Consider the following 16,049-nt stretch of genomic DNA (forward strand, 5'->3'; position numbering starts at 1 on the left):
AAATTTAAGTTACTTTCACCCCTGAAGTTGAGGTTAAGAAATACAAAGAATTCTGAACTATAGAGTGAGGGGAGAAAAATTGGATTGTTTAGATTCATGAATGGAAAGGTCCCAGATCTAGATCTAAGCATTACAGTTATCTGATGAGAAAGCGCGGTGAAACACCACTGGCATGAAAGTAGATTCATCTGACGTTTTCTCCTCTGAGAGATTGTCCTTTCCAGTAGGACAACCCCCTCATGAGGTCTGATGACAAAATATGAGTATCTTTAAAAAGATCTTGTTAATTCTCCTATTCTAAAGCTAGTGCTCTTATTTGTCTCATTTACTGAGCTCTTTCACCTTCACACACACCCTTTCAGGTGCTAACAAGGCTAAAATACTGGCATTGGTATCTAGATTTTTGCATGATACCTTTACTACTCATATAACGTAGTGAGTTTTACAGTATATAAGATAAGATTTCAGTTATGACTGATTTTCTCCATATTATTTAGGAATGATAACTCAGCTAGGAGAAAAGTACAACCTACCTTTGAAAATGAGCTTCAGCTCTGCTCGTGGATTTTTTATCCAGATAAATGCAGAATGTGCAGCACTACCTAATGGCCAGCTTCCTTCAGAATTTACAAAGGTATATGTTCTAAACATGTTTTGTCATGGAAATAATGTGACATTATGTAATAAATGAGGATAGAATTTATTTAACCAAATTCTTCTATATAGTATGTTAAATGGTTGTATGTACTATCATATTTGTCCAAACATATGAAATAGTATAAGGTTGCTATTCTGTGTACACTTGTTTTTTCATGCTATTATTTAGGAAAAATGAAATAAGATAATGGTTTTGTCACTTGCTTTCCAGATTGTTCCTACTTTGTTTTTTTTTAAAATCTTTATGATCACTTTTTTGACATGTATTACTTTAAATTTGAATTTCCCTACAGATCACTAAAATGAAAAATGCATATAGCTTTACTTCAGCAGACTTAATTAAAATGAATGAAAGGTGTCAAGAGTCCTTGAGAGAAATTTATCATATGACCTACTTGTAAGAACATTTCAAACTCTTTCATATGTTGTTAACTTGATTTATTTGCCATATTAACAACTAGTTATAAGATAGTCTAATATATTTTCATTATTAAATGATGGTGTCTTATAAAAGCAATCCAGATTGTACAGAGAAAATGTTCTTCATGAGAGAGCACATTAAAAGGCTAAATCTACATTATTCTGAATAATGATTAAAATGGATAGCGATTTATTCATAAAAAAGAATATTTATCGCCTTTATTAAACATTTTTGTGGACTATTATCAACACAAAATGACACAATGAATGTAGCAATTTGACAATGTGAAGCCATTATTTATATTAAGTATGCCTTTCATTTTAAGTAGAATTACTTTCAGTTTTTCCATAAACTATGCCTATATAGGGACCCAAGAGCATATATTCTCTTTTCCTCTAGATTACAAATGCTAACATAGGCTGTCCTTGGCCACATCATCCTTGGGAGATTATGTGAACTCATTTAAAAATGAAGGATTCAAGGAATTAGAGTCAGTTTTTGGAGAGCACTAGAACACCATTAGTTACAAAGCTGTATTTTTAGTCAGTTTTGTACAGGCAGAGCTCCCTTTCAAGCCATTGGAAAGTCTATCTGCACATGATGGAAGAATTTTGGCCTAGAAGTTGTTCCTTAATAATTTACTATGCTTTTTAGAAATCCAGAAAATAGTCCATATTTACAAATTCTTATGGCATTTATGAAATGCCTGGTATCCAAGTACCATATTGACATCATGAGCTTAATAGTTGCTTTATTTCAGTACATTGTATAAGCTATAAAATGTAGTGTACAGTAACTAAATCGGAACTGTCTGCTTGCAGAATAGTCTGTAAATTACTGAGTGAAATCTATGAACATATCCATTGCCTATACAAACTCTCTGACACTGTGTCAATGTTAGATATGTTGCTGTCATTTGCCCATGCCTGCACTCTTTCTGACTATGGTAAGTATCTTTCTAATAGATGGTAAATATCAATAAAAATGTGTGTAAAACTACTCTGTTCCCCAGTGTTTATATGGTATAATAATATCAGGTCTAGTTTGTGGCTCTTGTTTTTTTATCTCTTCATATAGTAGTCATCTATAGAATTAAAACTACATTTCAGATCAGTATATGAATTATTTTTATAGCCTAATTTTTCTTTTTATTCATTGTACTCTCCCACTTGCTGCTGAACGCAATCTTAACATGTTAATTTGAGGATGTAAGGCTATGCTATTACTTTTCTGTAATAGCGGCGAGGAGTCCTGTGACACCTTATAGATTAACGGAAGTGTTGGAGCATAAGCTTTCGTGGGCAAAGACCCACTTCGTCAGATGGATGTCTCTAATAGTTCATGAGAGCTTGTATAAAAGTTGTATTCATTTCCAGAAAACCACCCATTAATTCCTCCAAGTATATTGTCTTTGCTGATTTGATAGCAAAAAATCAGGTCTTCTGCATGGCAATACCTTTTCTGATTTTTCCTCTGAAGGAGTGGGTCTGGCCCACAAAAGCTCATCACCTAATAAACTACCTTGTTAGTCTAAAAGTGCTACATATTTTTTCCTTTTGTTTTACCATGGGGATAGACAAATGAGACCAGAACCTCATTTCTGGGGAGAAGAACTGGATCAGATCTTTATGATATGTTAGCTAAAGCAAGAGTTCTTCTTCGAGTGGTCCCCGTGCGTGCTCCACTGATGGTGTAGGCTCGTCCTGGTGCCACAGTCCAGAGACTTTCAGTAGCTGTGTTCAGCCAGGTTGTGCATGCGCAATCAACAGCTCGTGCCGTTCACGCCCTTTGATTGTTGTGTGCAACTGGCTCCCCACTCAGTTCCTCTCAACAGTCCTTGACCAAAGACGGAGCTCTTCTCTTCTCAGCGTTTTCTTTGAATTCCCTCAGGAGACATGTATATAATTAATTGTAAGTAGGTTACACCCTTTCTCTTCAACATTCTTCTGTTACCTAAAAAGGGGGAAAATAAAGAGGATTGTTTTAACAAGTATTGAATTGCCGCGGCTTCTTGCGGTCAGAGGTTAGCGGCTTTAGCCGCAGAGTGAAATTGACACGAAACGGACATAGCTGAAAACTGAATGATGCCTGGATCCCCAGGCTTTAAAAAGTGTGCTCTTTGCTGGGCGCCCATGCCGGCTTCAGATGGCCATTCAGCGTGTATATGCTATTTAGGGGACGCTCACATCCCCCCAAAATGCAGGCATTGCTCTAAGCTTACGGCCCGCACCTACTGGAACGGAGAGATGCGCCTAAAAATGTTGTTATTTGACAAGTCGCTGGAGGCAGGCATATCAGCTGCAGGGATTCACAAACAAAGAGTCTCTTCTCCCAAACTGGCTTCGCAAAAAAGGAGGAAGGCGTCCCCTGCGCAATCACTACCACCTGATCCTGCAAACAGGATCAGCGCAGGGGATAAACCAGGCATTGCTGGCTCTACTCCACGACCCTCGGCACCAGGGTCTGTCACAAAATCAAAAAAGATGATGGCCCCTGAGCAGTCTCTCTCGGCGCTGAAAGTGGCATCAGTGCCAATAAGCGGCGCCTGCACTTCAAAGGCGCCAGCACTGCGCTACTTGACTCCGCGTGTGGCACTGGAGCAACGAGCACCGTCTCGGGCAGGATCAGCACCGGAGGAAACTCCACCGGCACCAACAAGCATGCTGGCACTGGCACCGGCAGAGGCAGCAAAGCCTCTGGGGAGTCAAGCGCTGGCACCAGTGGAGGCATTGGCACCGATGCAGGCAAAGCACCAACTAAAGAGGCTAGGAAAACACAGAAGCAAGGGAGTCCCCGTTCTCCATCTCTAACATTCTCACCAGGACCCTCCCCTTCGCTTCCGCTATACTGGTCACCACTACAACATTTCTACTGTCATGACAGTCCAATACATCATTATTACCGCAGGACTCACTACTCGTCATACAGATCTTGTCCTCATTACAATAATCATTACAGGCAACAATCCTACTCCCCGCCACACAGGCGGTCACTGCATTATTCGTATTCTCCGCTTCGATCTCCGCATGCCAGTTATGAGAGGCAATATTCAAGTTGCAAATTGGCCAGGTACTCGTCACCTCACCGATCTGACCAATATTACTACCACAGTCATGACTCACCTTATTCTTCACGCTATTGCTATCTCCAGTGCAAACATCAGCAATCTCCATGCTCTGATCGGCCACCAGTGAAACATACGTCACTGTAGTTGCAACATAATCATCTGCCGACCCCTCCTGTATGCAGTCCGGGCACAACTGCACAACAATCTGAGCCGGAAGAGGTCCAGTTGTTGAAAGTGGAGGACCAACAGATGGAGATCCCAATTCCTGACCGTTCATCTTCCTCTCCTGATGAAGCGGTGTTCCCAGCAGACATGTCTCAGCTGGACGACTTCAAACAGTTCCAGCACCTTTTCAAACAGGTGGCTCAGTCCCAGGAGGTCCAATTAACAGAGGTGCAAGCAAAGCAGTACCGGTGTGGCAGGATAAGTCCCATTCCTGAGTCCCTGACCCTTGTTCAGCCCACTGTCCCACAGTCTAGGAGTCACAGTATATGGTTCACTTGCCTTGGTTTGAGATTTGTTTTCCCCCTGTAGTCTTTAACAAGGTCAATGCTGCTCTCTTGGTTCCTTGGTTTCTTTCTCTCTCCAAACTCCTTTTCCACTCTCCAAAACTCCTTCACAGTTCTCCAAACTCCTTCTCAATTCTCTCCACACTCTTTCATAGCTCTCCAAACTCCTTCTCAGTTCTCTTCTCCCTCACCCACAGGGAGAGTTCTTAAATAGGCCTCCAGGCAGCCCCAATTAGTTTCACCTGGGCCTTAATTGATTTTGCAGCTGCCCTGTCTCAGCTACCCCTAATTAGCCAGGATTGCTGACTTACTCTGCAAGAGCTGCATCTTTCCCCTTCCATCAAGCTCTTTAACCTGTTGTATCACCCCTGCTCTGTCTCACAGTTTATTGAAAAATCTTCACCCCTGACAGAGTTCAAAAGTTGCGCTCCCTATTGACGAAGTCATCATGGAGGCTGCAGAGGTCATTTGGCAGACACCAGCGTCGGTTCCACCAACCTGCAGGAGAGCAGACAAGAAATACTTTGTCCCTTCCAAAAATCTGAAGTTCCTGTTTAATCCCTCACAGCTGAACTCCTTGGCAGTGGACGTGGCCCAATAACGTGCCAAAACACCACAATATAAGACGACGCCAGATGTGTAAAAATTAGACATATTTGGTAGGAAGGTTTATTCTTCCGCAACCTTGCTCTTACGCATAGTGAATTATGCTGCCTTGTTATCTAATCACAACTTTGATAACTATGAGAAGATAACACAGCTGCTTCAGTATCTACCAGAAACCAAATGTCTTCTCTTGAAATCCTACATTCAAGAGGCTGGGACGCACACATCAATGGCATGTCCGTACAGGGGAAATGGTCTTTAGCGGAGGCCATTCTACATATCAGTCTCCTGGAACCTAAATCGTATTCCTCGCATGCAAGTATTTCCGGACACACATCACCGGTATGACTGTCAGGGTTCTTATGGACAATATAGCCACTATGTATTATATCAGTCACCAAGGAGGAGCACGTTCCTGACAGCTCTGCACAGAATCAGTCTGCTTATGGAATTGGTGTATGCGGAATCGCATCAGCCTGATAGCGTCCTGCTTACCAGGTGTGACGCACCGGGCCGGGTCTGGGCACAGCTGAGGGCATCCACTCAGGGTGAATTGCTCAAACTCGGGGCTCCTTACAGCCCCCAGACTGGAGACCTTCCCAAACAGGCCACAAACCAGTCCCCTTACGAGCAAAACCCCTCTGACACCTTGGCAATATCGGTGCCCCATATGACACCAGGCCTGCCCACAGGTGAGGGGTCTTAGACCCCAATCTCACCTACCTCAAACAAGTTCTGTCCGGTTCCAAGAAACCAGCCACAGATCCCAGGTCAATTTACCCTCTGGATATTACCCACAAGATCGCGCTTAGCCAGTCCTTTAGAATCTAAAATCTAAAGGTTTATTACTACAAGAAGGAAAAGCATGAAAGTAAGGTTGTTAAAGTATCATACATTACATGCATCGAATCTCCCAGGCCTGCAGCAGAGATGTTATAGCTGCTGGCTTAAAAGACTTTGGTGTACATCCTACATCAGGATGGGTCCACAATTCTTCCCGGCTCCTCGATCCCTGCATTCTTGCCTCTGGGATAAAGAGCTGAGCTGCGCACCAAGATGGAGTCGGACACATGGCCTATTTATCCCCCCCCCCCCCCCCGGCTTCTTCCCAGCTGGTGAGAGAAACATGGTCTCTGACGAGGCGCCTAGATTCCTTCATAGGTGGGTCTCTGGTACTTAAGAGACCTATTGTCCCTGGAGCCTTGTTAATTAGCATGTCCATAGGCCGAGCCCATTGCTCAATCACATACAGAGAAACTTCCAGTATCCATACAGAGTACATATTCATAACCACACACACACACACACACACACACACAGAGTACAGGTATATGAAGAGCATATACAGAATCAGTAGAAAGTAAGCTTTTTTTTAACACCTCACATGGCCCCCTTTGTACCAACTTTTGGGGCAAACACTCCCCTATGGGCGCAGCAGTGACCTGGCTGCTTCCCTTAAACTCCGGTAACGTGACACCAAGCACAAGCAATGTCATGGCAGAAGCACTCAGCAGACATTTCCCTCATGACCGCGAGTGGGAAATCCATCTCATTGTCCTGAAGCACATCTTCCACGCTTGGGGATCCCCTCAGCTAGATCTTTTCACTATCTATGACAGCAGAAAATGTCACCTGTGCTGTTCGAGAGGGGACGTAGGCAAGGGGTCCCTTGGGTATGCACTGCTAGTCCGCTGGGGTGGATCTCTGCTTTATGCATTCCCACCAACGGTGCTTATACCAGGGATGCTGCAGAAAATCAGAGAGGATTCAGCCTGTGTCATTCTCCTAGCCCTGGCCTGGGCAAAACAACCTTGGTACCCAGGGGCGGATATAGGGCAGGGCGCTTCAAAAAGCCCCGTGCATGCACCGTGGCGCCACCTCTGCCGTGGCAAAGGGGGGCCCCGCAAAATTATGCTGCCCAGGGCCCCGCAAAACGGTCATCTGCCCCTGTTGGTACCCATTTCTCCACACGATGTCCCTGCAACCACCATGTCCCCTAGCCCTCCTCCCAGATCTTCTCTCTCAGAGCCACGGCTCCCTGTTACATCTGAGACCAGAGACCCTCCGTTTGACAGCGTGGCTCCTAGCTGGTTCGACATAGAGGAGCACCTTTGCTCAGATGGGGTGAAGGCATGCTGTTGTACAGTAGGAGAGAGTCTACAAAAAATACTTACCTAGCAAAATGGAATGCATTTGTGGCTTGGTGTAAGAACAACGACATCAGTCCACACTCTGCACCGATATATAAGATCCTTGATTACGTCCTATCTCTCGATCAAGCAGCTCTCTCCATCTCTACCCTTAGAGTGCATTTATTGGCAATTAGCATCTTCCACAGAACCACTGTAGAGTCAGTGAATTGGCAGCATTAATAGCAACGCCACCCTTCATGGTTTTTAACAGAGACTCACTTATGTTGTGCACTCACCCTGCTTTCATTCTCAAAGTTTCTTCACAATTTCATGTTAACAAACCTATTGTTCTGCGGGTCTTTTATCCAAAACCGCATGCCTCTGCTCAAGAATTGCTGCTCCACACCCTCGATGTATGTTGAGCTATAACTTTTTACATAGACAGAATGCAGACCTGGTGCAAAATGGACCGCCTATTAGTATCCGTAGCAGACCGCTCCAAGGGCAATCCATTATCCTCCCAGTGTGTTTATAAGATCATAGTTTCTTGCATCACTACCTGTTACTCAATCCAAAACAAGCCCCTTTGGACTTTACCTAGGGCACATTCCACCAAGGCAGTAACAACATCCACTGCCTTTGCCCACGGAGTCTCATTGCCGGACATTTGCATGGCGGCCACATGGTCTGCAAATTTGACCTGTATGAATCACTATGCAATAGTTTAGCAGTGGGCAGCGGATTCCTCAGTGGCTTGATCAGTACTTTCAGTCACTGACAAACCTTAACTCCGGAAACGCACATGGGGTACTACTACATAGTCACCATCAGTGGAACACCCACGGGTACCACTTGAAGAAGAAGTAGTTACTCTCCTTTGTGCAGCAACGATGGTTCTTCGAGATGGGTTCCCCAGGGGTGCTCCACGTCCCACCCTTCCTCCTCATTCTGGAGTTGTTCTTTTCTCTTTTCAGATACCTAACAGCGAGAGGAACTGAGCACGGAGCCAGGTGCGCGCGACGATCAAAGGGCACGAACAGCATAAGCTGTTGATCGCGCATGCATGGCCCAGCTGAACACAGCTGTTGAAAGTTTCTGAACTGCGGTGCCAGGATGAGCCCGACACCATCAGTGGAGCACTCATAGGGACCCATCTCAAAAAACCATCATTACTGCATGAAGGTGAGTAACTACTTCTTCTATCCGAGCTCCAGGGAGAAATGGGAAGGTGAAGATGTTACCCACAGTTCCTTGGAGGAGGATGGAGAGTTATGTAAACATCAGAAAAATTGTTCTAAAAAGTACTCCAGGGAAGAGGACTAGGAGCCTCGTGATTCAGGCAAGATATACAGACTGTGTAAGAGGAGTTCCCCAAAGCTAGATCTAGGAGTAGGATTAAAGGCTCAAGTGGAAGGGTCTTTTCCTTTTTAGGATCTTTTTTTTTTTTGTTAATTGAAGGGAGATGCTTTGAGGCAAGCTTGTTTGGACTTATATATAAAAGCAGGTAAGGGGAAACAGAGGCAGTGACTTGTGGTGCTTGTGCCTGACAGAAGAGCAAGGCTGCCTGCTCCAGGAGCAAAACATTTTACAACCAGAGTAAGAGTAGCAGACTCAGAGCTCTGCTTCTGCTTTTCATGAGCGATTCTTATTTTATTTAACAATCCAACTTGTTAATAAATACCATAGATATTTTGTATTTAGTGGCTAACATTTCTTATAATTTTTTGGCTTAGTTCGTCCGGAATTTACTGATACCTTAGCAATCAAGCAGGGATGGCATCCCATTCTTGAAAAGATATCTATGGAAAAACCTGTTTCTAATAACACTTACATCACAGAAGGCAGCAATTTTATCATTATTACAGGACCAAATATGAGTGGAAAATCAACTTATCTGAAACAGATTGCTCTCTGTCAAATTATGGCACAGATAGGTGAGTAACAGTTTCCCCTATAAGCATTCTTTTCCACTACACTTACTGTTTCCTAGTGGAAATGTTATCATTATTTACTAAGTGTAAAAATGTGTTTCTAAAAATCAGATTAGATTTTATTTATGTATTAAACAAGGCCAATTTTTAGCTAACATGTTGTTACCAGTGCTAACATAAGATAACTTGCACTTTTATTTTGCAGGTTCTTATGTCCCAGCAGAATATTCTTCTTTTAGAATTGCTGAGCAGATTTTCACTAGAATTGGTATGGATGATGATATAGAAACAAATTCATCAACATTCATGAAGGAAATGAAAGAGGTGCAAGTTTAATTATTTTAGTATTAAGGGCCTTAATTGATACTAAGCTAGGTAGTTTACATTGGTTTATGGGTATGTATTTTATTGGCACTGAAGCACTTTTATTTTAGACAAGTACATGCCAGGGATAGTGCAGGAGTACTTGGTCCTGTCTTAGCACAGGGGATTGGACTAGGTGACCTCTTAATGTCCCTTAAGCTCTAGATTTCTATGATACTGAGTATAAATTAAGCAGTCAAAGACAACTTGTGTTGCTCTTCCATATGGTATGTCATGAGGAGAAGAAGCATCTTTTAGAATGGTAGGTCCCAGATCATTTAGGAATTTACAGGTCAAAATCAGCAACAGAAAACCAACTCAGGAACTAATAGGCAGTCTCTACCAGTTACAGAACTTAACACAGTGTTAGTGTGTAACGTGAATCATAGTGTTAATGTGGTTTTGGGGGAAAAAACTCTTTACTTAAAAAGTGACTTTTGCATCAACTTCAGTTGCTACATGAATTTAAGATGCATCCCAAAGAATTCATTACAGTCGTCCAATTTTGAGGTGATGTATCTGAAAGAAATGTTAACTGATAGATCGCTGTTTTGTCGAGAAAGAAAGATGTCTGGCTGTTGCTGCTGTATGATCTATTAGTCACTGCTCAGAGACTAACCAGAGGCAGATGGTGACAACCTTCTACCATGTAGTTTCCAGAGTTACGTCCTTGTGATGGCGCGTCAAGGAGTCCCCGACCCTGCACCCCCGTAGCAGCGAGAACAGACTCCACCAGCCAGTAGAATAGAGAGAGTTTATTGCTTCTCCAGGATACAGCACAGCATAGACATGATGTAGTTACGGAGTCATGGCCAGGATGCCTCAGACCCCCTGGGTTAGGGAGTCCATTGCCCCCGATAACCCTCAGCACTTAGCTTAGTCTGTTCTCTTCATGACTCCGAGCCAGAAACTGCCCTTTCCCCCAATACTCACTTCCTTTGTTCCATCTTTTCCCTTAACCGGTAGGACCGGTTCAGTTACTGTCCTGGGGGCCCTCAAGGTGCCCCTCACTGGGCAGTGCTTACAGACAGAGGCCAGTAGGGGTCATCCACAGCCCAAGCATAGCAACCAGCAATGTACTGACACTACATCACATCTCTCCCCCAAATGAGAGCGAACTGAGTGGGGCCACTCTGCCTGTGACCTGGTGAAGTTTGGGCCCCCCACTACAGGATAGCGCGTTGGCGATGATATTGGCGTTCCCCTTGACATGGATCACTTCCATGTCGTAGTCCTGCAGGAGCAGGCTCCATCTCAGCAGCGTGGCGTTGGTCCCCTTGGGCTGCCTGCCTGTTTTATTGCCTGTGAACTTATCACCCCATAGGTTGGTTTTTGCTGCAGTGGGTGGAGTAGCAGGCCTGAGCACAAGTCAGCCCATTGGCTGATCTTTCACTGCAATGGGTGGAGCGAGCAAGGGAAGATTATTAATTTACATGCCCTTATATGGAAAACACTCCACCTCACAGACAGAGCCCCCTATACCAGCCTTAGAGGTATTACAGGCTATGGCTCCCTGCGACGGGCAGCCATTCCTGATGTTCTGTCTCGGACACAGGGGTCCCTTAACCCGCCTCCTGTATATCAGTTCGAACGGTGAGAACCCCGTGGACTCCTGGAGCACCTCCCTGTATGCGAACAGCAGGTGGGGTAGGTATTTGTCCCAGTCCTGTAGGTGCTGGTGCATAAAGGTTCTTAGCATCTGCTTCAGAGACCCGTTGAATTTCTCCACCATCCCATTGGTCTGGGGGTGCTACGTCGAGGCCCAAGTGTGCTGGACCCTGCACTTATCCAACAAGCATTGGAGCAGGGCCAACATGAACTTGGAACCCTGATCCATGAGGACCTCCTTGGGGAGCCCTGCTGAAAATGGTCAGCAGCGCGTCTGCCACTGTGTGTCCTCGATAGAGGGCATTGCTGCAGCTTCGAGATAGCGGGTGGCAAAGTCCAACACCACCACCAAAATGTATTTCTTCCCAGTCCGGGTCGCTCTGCTGATGGGTCCCACAATATCCATCGCCTCCTTCTGGAAAGGCTCCTCTATGATGGATAAGGTCTCCAAAGCAGCTTTCCTCCTATCTTGGGCCTTCCCCACCCTCTGGCAGGAGTCGCAGGACCAGCAGTACTGCTGCATGGCCACAAATATCCCCGGCCAATAGAAGTTTTGGAGTAGTCTCAGCCAGGTGCGCCGGATGCCCTGGTGTCCCAAGAAGGGGATGTCATGGGCCGGGTACAGTAGCTTGCGGCAATACTTTTGGGGAACTAACAGCTGCCGCTGGAGCCCTCGTACCCGCACCTTCCCTGGGGGGAGCCATTCCCAGTACAGGAATCCCCGCTCCCACAGAAACCTCTCCTGGCAATCTCCCTCAGGGGCTGAGTTGCACCCAGGTCAGCTTGGTCCCTTAGGGTCCACAAGGAGGGATCTGCCTGCACTTCAGCCTGGAATTCGGCAGCTGGGGCAGTCCTTGAGCCACAGCCTCAGGCTGAGCAGGCACGCTTCATAAAATTGTTCAAGCATCATCAGCTTAAGCAGGTCCTCTGCGGTCTGGGCTCTGACCCCACACACCCACTTGTGGCAGTATTGCGCGAGGTAGGAGGCCATATCTACATAGGTCTCCCGTGGCCCCTTCTGCACCCCTCCCCCCCCCCAGGGACTTCTTCCTGTACTTTTCTGGGATTAGCCTGAACTTGTGCAGTAGGGCTTCTTTGACCCGTTCGTAGTCGCCCAGCTGCAAATTCTTCAGCTGATTGAGCAGCCCTGCAGCCTCCTGATCCAGCAAGTGAGAGGCATGCTGTTGGAGCCAGTCTGTTGGGGGAATCTGGTGTAGTTCACAGGCTTGTTCAAAAGGGCTAAGGAACCAGTCCTTGTCTCCCACATTCTTACATTGGCCCAACATGAGCTTTTCAAAGCGTCTCACAGCCCCGGGCCCCCTGGGGTCCTCCCCACTCACTGCAACCGGGGCCTCTCGGCTTCTCTGCTCCGCCATGGCCAGCTTATGCTGCCGCTGCTTCTCTCGGTCCTGTACCTCCAATTCCTTCATCCGCAGCTCAATCTCCAGCCGCCGCAGCTCTGCCGTGATAGACCCCGCCCTGGATGAACTGCTGCTAGTGGAGCGTGGCCTGGTGGCCACCGTGTCTGTCTGGCAGACTTCAGCCCTCCCTCTGGTCTGAGGGCCTGAAGACGCTCTCAAGAGGTGTCTCACTGCTCCCTGCTGAGACAGGATCCAGGCCCCTGGACTGGTCAGTCTCTTCCAGTGGGGTGATCTGCCTTCAGGAGTTGGGCGTAGGCCATCACCCCACTAATCCCGCTGAGTGCTGCAGCACTTCATGACTCCTAGGAATCTCTTCTTTCTGCCTCTAGTACGCCTGGCTCTTGCACGCCCCTTTCTTCTGCTGCTCCTTGTCACTTGCTTCATCCATGGGGTGCAGTGCATCCCACTCTTGACACCACTGTGACGGTGCGTTGGGGAGCCCCCGACTCTCAGCAGTGAGAACAAACTCCTCCAGCCAGTAGAATAGAGAGGTCTTATTGCTTCTCCAGGATACAGCACAGCATAGATGTGAAGTAGTTACAGGAGTCAGGGCCAGGATGCCTCAGACCCCTTGGGTTTAGGGGGTCCATCGCCCCGCCCCAACCCTCCGCACCCAGCTTAGTCTGTTCCCTTCATGACTCCCAGCCAGAAACTGCCCCTTCCCCCCACACTCACTTCCTTTGTTCCATCCCTTTCCTTAACTGGTAGGATCGGTTCGGTCACTGTCCTGGGGACCCTCAAGGTGCCCCTCACTGGGCAGTGCTTACAGACACAGGCCAGTAGGGGTCATTCTCAGCCCACAGCCCAGGCATAGCAACCAGCAACGTACTGATACTACATCACAGTCCTAAAGCACAACAGATATCAAATCAGCATCCCAACATTGCCAGTGAAGTTCCAGGTTGAACAGCAATGGAAATACTTAATCTGAAAAAAGTGACTCCTCCCAGACCCAATTAAAAAAATCAAAGACCCAGTTCTAAGAATTTGCCAGTTGAATGTTGAAGGTTTATCTGAGCCTGGAGGCGACCAGCTAGCCCATGTTATGTGAGACATGATTAACATCATTGTCCTGCAAGAAAGTCAAGAATCATGCCACCATATTGCTGGCTACAGTATCATCACCTACTTCCATTACCCAAAACATAACATTGCTACATGCATCAAGCACTGCTAGGAGCGACTCTGGAAACTTCACCATCTTAGAAAAATCAATAAGATAAGAGTGTTTAATTATATAAACCAGCGTTTCCCAAACTATGGGCCGCGGCCCGGTACCAGGCCGCAGGCCTCAGTGTGGCTACCAGGGTGTTCCGGTTTCCCAGACTGTCCGTGCAGCACTGGGTTCCCCAAGCCCTCAGCCGGGCTGGGCGGATGCAGCCGTATGTTTCAGGCTCCCGGCAGAGGCATAGTGAGGGTTACCAGGTGAGTTCTTATTGCTAGCTGTGGAGGGGCGGGAGCAGTGGAGGGGGGAGAAGCGGTTGGATATGGGCCACAGGGAAGCAGGGTCGGGGCAGTGGAGGTGCCTGGTGGAGATAGGGAGGGGAACTGGCCAGCGGAAGCAGGGCTGGCTAGGGGAGATCGTGGGGGTGGGAACCGGCTGGCAGGGGCAGTGAAGCTGGCTGGGTGAGATGGTGAAGCAAGGCTGGCCGGGGGCGGGGACAGTGGGGCTGGCCAGAGGAGATCACGGGAGAGGGGGAACTGGCTGGCAGAAGCAGGGCTGGCCGGGGGGGTGGGAGCAGTGGGGCTGGGCCAGGGGAGATCGGGGGGGGGGGGAGAAACCAGCTCACAGGGGCAGCAGGGATTGCCAGGAGAGAATCGGCTGGCGGGGAAAGCCGAGCTGGCTGGGGGGAGGTGAGCAGGACAGTTAAGGGTGCACGCAGATCCTAAATAAAAATGTAAAAGCAGTGCCTTTTAAATATCCCCACTGCTGACAGTGAGGTTTAAAGGCACTACAATGGTGCAGCTTTCTGAAAATAAACGAGCCTCTTTTCAATACATGATGTGGTGGTGCAGAGTTTTATTGGATTAGAGTCCATTTTTCCAATCCATATTCCCTTAACTTGCTGGTAAGAATATTGTGGGTGGCCATAAAGCTTTGCTAAAGCTGGCTCTGGGGACTTGGGAGGACCCCAAACACCGTATTTGCATATTTGTAATTTGCTTAATGAATATGCAAATGAATGTTACCAGTCCTCCGAAAGCTCGTGAATAGATTTACTGGGCCCGTGTCAAAAAGTTTGGGAACCCCTGGTATACACTGCTGAATACAGACTGTCTTCTCTCCCATTTCCCACAGTCTACCACCTGGCCACCGCATGTATATATGTCATTGATTTCAGTAGCCACCACACAGCATAGGGCTATGCTACTAATGCTGTTGTGGGTAAGGCACTTGTGGAATTTCAAATTAGGAGTCACCAAATGAATAAGTAGCAGGTTTAAAACAAACAAAAGGAAGCATTTCTTCTTCGGGTAGTGTCTCCATGGGTGCTCCACTGTGGGTGTCGGGCTCGTCTCAGTGCTGCAGTTCGGAGATGTTTCAGCTGTTGTTCGCCGGACCACGCATGTGCGGCAGCCATCTTGCAGCTTTTCACACAGTTTTTGGTTGTGCAGTCCAGCTCCCGCCAATTCTTCCTGACTGTCTTCGGGCGCAGATGGAGAAACAGCTCCCTCTCGTGTTAATCCTGTCAGGACTGAGAGAGGAGAGTATTGTACATAGTTAGTTTATTAGTTAGTTAATTAGCCAGTTTCTATAGTTCTTATAGTAGTTAGAGTTAGTTCAGTCAGTTATCATTTCAAAAAACCAAAAAAAAGTTCCTTCATCATGCCTGCCTCACCAGGCTTCAAAAAATGCCTAACGTGCCGGGACTCAATGCCCGTGTCCGACGGGCACACTTCATGTATAAAGTGCCTTGGGGAGGGACACATCCCCCAAAAGTGCCAACACTACTCTAAGTTGACAGCAAGGGCACGCCATGACAGGGAGATGTGTCTTAAAATGTTTTTATTCAATAAGGCACTTGGTCTGCAGGCGGAAACCACACCTCAACCACCATCTCTCCCAGACACAGCTCATCGGCCCACCCCTGTGGCGATGAGCTCCAAAAAGAGTCGTTCCCCGTCTTGCTCCTTGCCAGCGCTGAGGGTGAGCATGGTAGATAAACCGGGCACTTCTGGAACAGCAGCAACCCGAAAGCCGCATAAAGAGAAGCTGTAACAAAGTACATCGGCACCGAGCTCAGCTGTGCATACGGCACCAAGAGCCAAGTCAGTACTGAAGCCGGCACTGCCCCCAGCACTGACGCTGGCGTGGTCGGCGCCTTCCCCTCTA

At 47.0% G+C, this 16,049-nt stretch overlaps 1 protein-coding gene across 3 annotated transcripts in view; it reads left to right on the plus strand.

The window, feature by feature from the left end:
• Positions 1–16,049, plus strand: part of MSH4 (mutS homolog 4) — a 118,741-nt gene that overhangs the window by 76,080 nt on the left and 26,612 nt on the right. For all 3 annotated transcript variants that reach the window (XR_012905921.1, XM_075936277.1, XM_075936278.1), the window contains exons 12-16: positions 498–634; positions 951–1,054; positions 1,900–2,024; positions 9,126–9,326; positions 9,529–9,647. Coding sequence is in view for 2 of the 3 variants with exons in the window: in XM_075936277.1 (XP_075792392.1) it covers positions 498–634; positions 951–1,054; positions 1,900–2,024; positions 9,126–9,326; positions 9,529–9,647 (686 nt within the window). In the remaining variant the exon portion in view is untranslated. The remainder of the gene's footprint in view (positions 1–497; positions 635–950; positions 1,055–1,899; positions 2,025–9,125; positions 9,327–9,528; positions 9,648–16,049) is intronic.

The sequence above is a fragment of the Pelodiscus sinensis genome, chromosome 9 (assembly GCF_049634645.1).
Source record: "Pelodiscus sinensis isolate JC-2024 chromosome 9, ASM4963464v1, whole genome shotgun sequence".
Lineage (NCBI taxonomy): Eukaryota > Metazoa > Chordata > Testudines > Trionychidae > Pelodiscus > Pelodiscus sinensis.